Below are 7,601 nucleotides of genomic sequence, written 5' to 3' on the forward strand. Positions count from 1 at the left end.
ACCCCAAAAAAAAAAAAAAAAAAAAAAATATAGACCAAACCTTAAGGCCCTCTTGTGTTCTTCTCTCTTTTTTGCTTCCACTTCTTTGAATTATTTTATTCTTGTCCTTCAACTATTCTCACATGTAAAAGTTTTGAGGACATTGAAACTAAGACTTTATAATAATGATTTGTAAGTTCAGTGTGAAAATGTGATAATATTTTACTAACGCATTCCTTCCACACTTAAGTTGCATTGTGATAGGCTGTACATCTGAGCACTTAAGTTCTAACCTGCTGACAATAACTAAGACTGCATTTGCCCCTTTTTGTGCTATGCAACCTAATATTTTGAATTTCTTTGTAGTTCCCTTTTACCGTTGGCTGAATCTATTACATTCTCTTTTGCTTATATCACACTGTTTTAATCGTTAGGCTCTATATACGAATGTGGATTACTCAAGGATTTATAATGCCGGATCATGCAGGATTCATGTTTCCCAATCAATCATACAGGACACAGATATAGAGAAGTTTCCATATTGAGGTAGGATGTTGTTCTTCCTGTTTAAGTTGTTGCTAATGTTGACTTTGTTGTAATGTTTTTGTCATTGGTAGCTCCATGTGATTTTTTAAGTTTGTTAAGTGTGAATTTCTTAAACAGTTAAATGTATATAATCTCAATCTTCAAGTGAATGACTCCATTTTAAGTGAATAACACATTATTGAACAAGCTTTAATGAATGATATCTTTACTGAACAAACTTTAATGAGTGTAATGAAGGTTCATTCTTTTATCTCTCTACTATAGTTATAAAGAAAAGGTGTTTATCTTCTTTGTCTCAAACAGTGCTTACAAGCCTTCTGATCCATGGTTTGTAGAGTGAGTAGTGGAATCTGGTTTCTACCACAAGAAATAAAATGTCATGGCAGGAAGGACAAGCATGCTCCTAGCAAAGACCAGATAACAAAACTAACTAATTATCCATTTAGTACTCATGATAATTGTTAAGCAAAGTTCAAGTTGTTTTCTCTTCACTCCCTTACAATTGGCAAAACACAAATGCAAAAGAACATTCAACCATCAGCATTTAACTATCCAAAAATAAAAGGAACATTCAGCCATCAATAATTGGCTTTCATCATTGGAGAAAAGAATTACTGCAACATCAATTAAATACATTGGTATACGTTATAAATTTATAACCCACAGAGAAAAAGACCGTTTGTCCTAAATTTTCACTTGAAGAAAACTAACAATATCAGCATTTAACAACCCAAAAATCAATAGTTTACCTGCTCAGCTCTACTCTGTCCAATTGCCAATTATGTGATCTAACAATCCCAAAACTTTCTTCATAGCCTCATCACCACTAACATCCCAAACCAAACCCAAAGCCTCATTCAACTCCATTGCTTCCCTAATCCTTGCCTCTCTCAACAAACCCCTATAAACCCACTTCCCCAAATCTCTTCCTGGCACCAAATTCACACCCACCATCTCCCTCAAAACCTTCAAGGCCTCAAAAACCATACCTTCCCTGCAAAACCCATTAACAAGAATCCCACAAACCTTCAAATCCAACACACAGTGAGACCCTGGCCTCACCATCCAGCTGAACACTTTGAAGGCCTCTCTAGCCTTGTGGTGCTTGAAGTAAGAGGCAATGAGCATTGTTGTGAGGTCACTGAGATGGGTTTGTGATATTTTCGGGTTGTGTTTGAGGAAAGTGAGGAGGGACATGCAGAGAGCCATGTCTGGTTGGGAAATGAGAGAGTGAATGAGAATGGAAAAGGAGAGAGATTTGGGAGGTGGGTTTGTGAGGAGAGCTGTGGTGGTGAGGTGGATTGCGGTGGAGAGGTGGTTTGAGAGGCAGAGACGTGGGAGGAGGAGGTTGATCTTTGTGAACTGTTCTTGGGTTAGACTTGCATTGGTGGTGGTGGTAGAGGGATTTGATGGCTCAGTAGAAGAAGAAGAAGAAGAGAAGAGTGAAATGGAAGGTTGGAAGAGAAGAGAGAAGATGGGTCTTGAGGGAAAGGAGAGAGGTTGAAGATGTTTGAGATTGAGCGAGTTCATTCTCAATAATGTTACTGAGCTGCTTTCACAGTGTCTGATATGTTCTCTTCTATTCTATAGTACCGTAAAAATTCAGAGGCAACATCTTTTTGGGAAATAAACACACACAAAGGTCAACATTATATATATATATATATATATTGCAACTATTTTTTTTTTTTTAAATCCAAAAGTTAAGAAAGTGGTATTAAAAAAATTAGATTGGTATTATTTAAAAAACTGATATTAAAAAAATAAAAATAAAGCATTTTAAATCCTTTGATTTTTAGACTAAGTTTGGTATTATTTTTTTTTTGTTATGAGATTTTTTTTTTTGAGAAAATGAATTTTTTTTTAATTCTCAAAGTTTAATTTTTTTTTTTTTTTGAAATAGTCATTGGGTCTATGTACACAATCCCTCAAAACCTTCAAGGCCTCAAAAACCATACCTTCCCTGCAAAACCCATTAACAAGAATCCCACAAACCTTCAAATCCAACACACAGGGAGACCCTGGCCTCACCATCCAGCTGAACACTTTGAAGGCCTCTCTAGCCTTGTGGTGCTTGAAGTAAGAGGCAATGAGCATTGTTGTGAGGTCACTGAGATGGGTTTGTGATATTTTCGGGTTGTGTTTGAGGAAAGTGAGGAGGGACATGCAGAGAGCCATGTCTGGTTGGGAAATGAGAGAGTGAATGAGAATGGAAAAGGAGAGAGATTTGGGAGGTGGGTTTGTGAGGAGAGCTGTGGTGGTGAGGTGGATTGCGGTGGAGAGGTGGTTTGAGAGGCAGAGACGTGGGAGGAGGAGGTTGATCTTTGTGAACTGTTCTTGGGTTAGACTTGCATTGGTGGTGGTGGTGGTGGTGGTGGTGGTGGAGGGATTTGATGGTTCAGTAGAAGAAGAAGAAGAAGAGAAGAGTGAAACGGAAGGTTGGAAGAGAAGAGAGAAGATGGGTTTTGAGGGAAAGGAGAGAGGTTGAAGATGTTTGAGATTGAGCGAGTTCATTCTCAATAATGCTACTGAGCTGTTTTTACACCGTCTGATATGTTCCCTTCAATTCTATAGTACTGGGGATTTTTAAGAAATTAACCATCAATCCCAAACAATATCATTAGTTAGGCAAACTTTCAAACTAATTTCATTTTTAACAATTCGAGTACTTCAGAGTTGACTTCCCTGTGCATATTCCTTGTTTCGCAAGCAGCTGAGGTGGAGGAAAGTGGACACGTAGGCCAGAAATCGAGTCCAGAGGAGACGATTTCTATGTAGAGAAACCGACTCCAGAGGAGACGATTTCTATGTATAGAAATTGACTCCTCTGGAGACGATTTCTCTACATAGAAATCGTCTCCTCTGGAGTCGATTTCTGTACATCCCGTATCGCCTTTTCAGATGTCTCATTCAGTCTCATCCAGTCTCATCCATGGCAGAGGTCACGTGCACAGCTGGAAATCGTCTCCTCTGGACTCGATTTCTAAGAATAATCCCATCCTCTCCACGTGTTGCCATGGGTCCTAACTGGGGACCTTTTTCCTTCTTACCCGGGTCACACCTTCAGCACTTTTTGAACATATCAGCTCTTCTTAAAACAAACAACACTCATCATCTCACAGCTCTTCTCCCTCACTTGCACTCACACAACACTCATCATCTCAGGTAATGTGATTTGCTAGTTTTTTTTTTTTTTTTTGAAGAAAAATTTTAAAACATATTAGAAAAAGTTTTTTTTTTTTGTTATTTGTTAGTGATATTGTGATTAAATTGTTAATATATTGTAATTTTTCATTTTGTTATTTGCTAGTTTTTTTTGGACACATTATATACACTCATTTATAAAATCATGAATACTTTAAGATCATGAATACATTATATACTTTAAGATCATGAATACATTATATACACACATTATATACACACAATTACACTAACAAAAACACATTATATACTTTAAGATCATGAATACATTATATACACACATTATATTATGATGATTATGGGGAATATTTAGAACTAAATATTGTTATATTACAACATATTGGGAATTTGTTTTTGTTAGTGTAAATATTGTGATTAAATTATTTGCTAAGTTTTTTAAAAAAAAAAATTAATATTGATTATTGGGAATATTTAGTACAAAATATTGTGATTAATTATGTTATTACAACATATGGGAATATTTGTTTTGGTTGTTAGTATAAATATTGTGATAATATGCTAAGTTTTTTTTTTTTTTAAATTACTATTGTGATGTATTGGGAATATTTAGTAGTAAATATTGTGATCAATTGTTAGGTATATTTAGTAGTTTTAGGTCTTTATCATGGATATGAAATGGATTATGAGTTGATACCTAAGATAGTATTTGTAACAAAGATTTCAATGGATAACTGGTTGGTATATAATATTTTTGTTCATCATAACTTATTTGAATGGGTTTTGAAAGTCATGCCCCTAGAATGATTTGAAATTTTTAAAGAATATGAATTTGGTAATGACTATTTTTGTAAGATTACTAAAGGTGAGTATATGCAAATTTGGTTGAGGTTAGTATTGTTGGCATTTCATACGCAAAGTTTTGTGATTAATGTTGATTGAGCGTTATGAATTTGTAACTAACACAATTGCACTTGATGATCTATAGGTTGACAATGATCCTTATAACTATATACTACGGTGGACCCCTTACCAATACCAACCCTTATGACGAATCCTCATTTCAAGGTCCGGGTATGCAGTGCTACTATATGATGATACGCCATAAGCTAAAGACCCTGAATGAGCTAAAAGTAAAAATTATGGAAGAGTTGCAAGTGAACTCTGCTTTGCATGACATACATATTACTTTCCGTTCTCCATATGAAGTCCTCAATCAACGCATTAATTACAGATATATGGAGATAACAGAGGACAAACATGTGAAATTCATGTTTAGTAAGATGCAGAAATGGGAACAAACAGCAGATTTTGAGTTGTACGTCACTTTGGAGCCGCGTGCGGAAGTCAGCGTAGAGGAAGAAATTGTACAAACAACTACATCTCTACAAGTTGCAGTCCTAGATGATCAATGCACCACATTGGGAGGCTATACACCCCCTTTTCAAGAGATACCAGTAACAATTGAGAGCGAACTTAGAAATAGATATGAAGATCAATTTTATACACATCGAGGTGAATCCTCTACAGTTCCAGTAGTTGAAGATGAAGATGAAGACTGTTTTGAGGAAGATCCTGACGATAGAGATGAGTACAAAGAGAGGATTGATAATGGTGACTTTGACAGGGGTGTTGATGATCATGAAATTTCTCCAATTCCTGATGTTGATGATATGGCTGAATGTGATGAAGATGATGCGGACGCTAATGTCAGAGTTCAGCATGTTACAAATACCACCCCTGTTTATGAACCTCCTGCCTCATCATTTTATGAAAATACTTGGGAAAATATGGTTGATCCTGAAGTTGTTCAGCATGCATTTGGTTCTTCTTGGAATACAGACATGAATTTTGCGAAAGTGTTGATTTTTGCGAATAAAGAGGCGGTGAAGCGTGCATTAACAATTTACGCTGCAAAGCATAACAGAAACATTATCACTAGTAGGTCGACCAAAAGTAGATTGTCTGTGAATTGCGTCGATGAGTCATGCATGTGGTACGTTGGGGCAGTCGAGAAGCCTGAACATGGTCTATGGATGGTCACATCTTATAGGGGTCCTCACAGTTGTACACCCCTTGCCACAGCCCTTGATGGTAGAATGATGAACTGTAATTTTCTTGCAGCAGAATTTGTTCCATTGTTGCAAGAAAAACACACGGCAATAATTTATCACCTCATAGATATAAAACACAAAATATTTTATTAGTTAACTAAGGTTTGAAACTAATTTGGTATCTAACAATTCGAGTCTTCTAAACTCGATTTCACTGTAGCAAATCGAGTTTAAGCCACTCGATTTCTCTTTTTAAATTTACTGTTCATCATCTTCTTCCTTTGTTTTTTTTGTTTTTTTTTTTTTTTTTCCATTCTTTCTCCATTTCAGGTCCTGTTCACCATCTTCTTCCAAGCAGGAAAAAATCACAGCAACGCAGCCCAGAAAACAGCAACGCATAAACCCAGAAAACACCAACTCAGAAACCCAGAAATTACAGCTACGCAGCCCATAAACCAACACAGAAACACAGCAACGCAGCCCAAAAAACACCAAAGCAGAAACCCAGAAAACAAGATGGTGAACAAGACCTGAAATGGAGGAAAAAAAAAACGAAGGAAGAAGATGGTGAACAGTAAATTTAAAAACAAAAATCGAGTGGCTTAAACTCGATTTGCTACAGTGAAATCGAGTTTAGAAGACTCGAATTGTTAGATACCAAATTAGTTTCAAACCTTGGTTAACTAATAAAATAGTTTGAGTTTTATAGTTATTTTATAAAAAAATCCCGATTCAAATCACATTAAACAACCTTAAGCTTTCCAAACATTTTATCAGAACCCCCCAAAAAAGAAAAAAGAAAAAAAAACCATATTATAAACTCAATCCCAAAATTATATTACATAAACAGGATAAAATTATTTTTTATAGAGTTTCAATTTATGACGTCCGCTTTTGATATTTTAATCTGATGATAAAAAGCACAATCATCAGAGTAAAACATCAATTTTATTAGTTGAATTAATTGAAATACTCTAAATAGGATAGAATTTGAACCTCATGATGTTTCCGGCATTTTATGTTTTTTTTGGGCAAAAAACCAAAACGTAATAAGTTAATACTTTTCTCATTAAAATTGTAACTGAAGAAGTTAGAACTTAAAAAGGCTGTACATCATCATCATCAAACACATACAAGATTCAGATACTATTGGAATATGCCACACGGCATCCAACCATTGGTCCAAGATTCAATACCCTCTCTCACCTACCTAACTCCCAAACCAAAGCCAACCATAAATTTTTTTTCCAGAACACAAAATCGATAGATCGATAGCGACTTCCTTATAAAACTTTCTTTGTTTTATTTCTGTTTTTGTGTGGCAGTTCATTCCAGCGTCAGTTAGCACCGTTCCTTTTTCCTATTTGACAAATTTGGGTATGTATATGTATGTATGTGCTATGTGCTTGTGTTTTGTATACACATGCATGTACGTACATACCATGTCTATTTATATATAAATATAAATATATCACTCTTTCAGTTATTATAAACTTTGTTTCGTTTGAGTTATTATAAACCATATTATCAAACCCCCCCCCCCCCTTCCCTACTTAAAAAGTAGGTTTTGCCAACACGTAAGGTTTTATTAAAAGATTTGAATTCGCTCACAATCTTTAGTGTAGCAATTGGCAATAAAATATGGTGACAGAATGGTCCCTCAATTTCCCTTCATTCACACATAAAGTTAGAGGCAACAAAACAGTAATCTTTAAAGCAATAAGAAAATACCTCTCCTTGAGATTAAGAAGCAGGTAAAGTGAAATAAGCCGTAAGCCTTTAACTGCAAGACTCATATCACATCACTCTTAACTGTTTTGTGTGTGTGTGTGTGTGTGTGTGTGTGTCAAATTGATACTT

At 35.5% G+C, this 7,601-nt stretch overlaps 1 protein-coding gene across 1 annotated transcript; it reads right to left on the reverse strand.

Moving 5' to 3' along the window:
* Nucleotides 1-1,284: 1,284 nt before the first annotated feature.
* LOC112038439 (pentatricopeptide repeat-containing protein At4g11690) lies at nt 1,285-2,703 on the reverse strand. The gene is made up of 2 exons (XM_065772702.1): nt 2,461-2,703; nt 1,285-2,109 (listed from the first exon to the last, which is right to left on the reverse strand). The coding sequence occupies exons 1-2, from the start codon at nt 2,701-2,703 to the stop codon at nt 1,285-1,287; spliced, it is 1,068 nt and encodes a 355-aa protein (XP_065628774.1).
* Between the last annotated feature and the right edge of the window lie 4,898 nt (nt 2,704-7,601).

The sequence above is a fragment of the Quercus suber genome, unplaced genomic scaffold (genome assembly GCF_002906115.3).
Source record: "Quercus suber isolate HL8 unplaced genomic scaffold, Cork oak 2.0 scaffold_62, whole genome shotgun sequence".
NCBI lineage: Eukaryota > Viridiplantae > Streptophyta > Magnoliopsida > Fagales > Fagaceae > Quercus > Quercus suber.

Bases quoted from the DNA above. Each gene is read 5' to 3' on its own strand.
- LOC112038439 (XM_065772702.1), bottom strand. From the start codon at position 2,703: ATGGCTCTCTGCATGTCCCTCCTCACTTTCCTCAAACACAACCCGAAA. The intron at 2,110-2,460 runs GTTTTGAGGGAT...ACGGTACTATAG, and splicing joins TGGTTTTTGAGGCCTTGAAG to AATAGAAGAGAACATATCAG.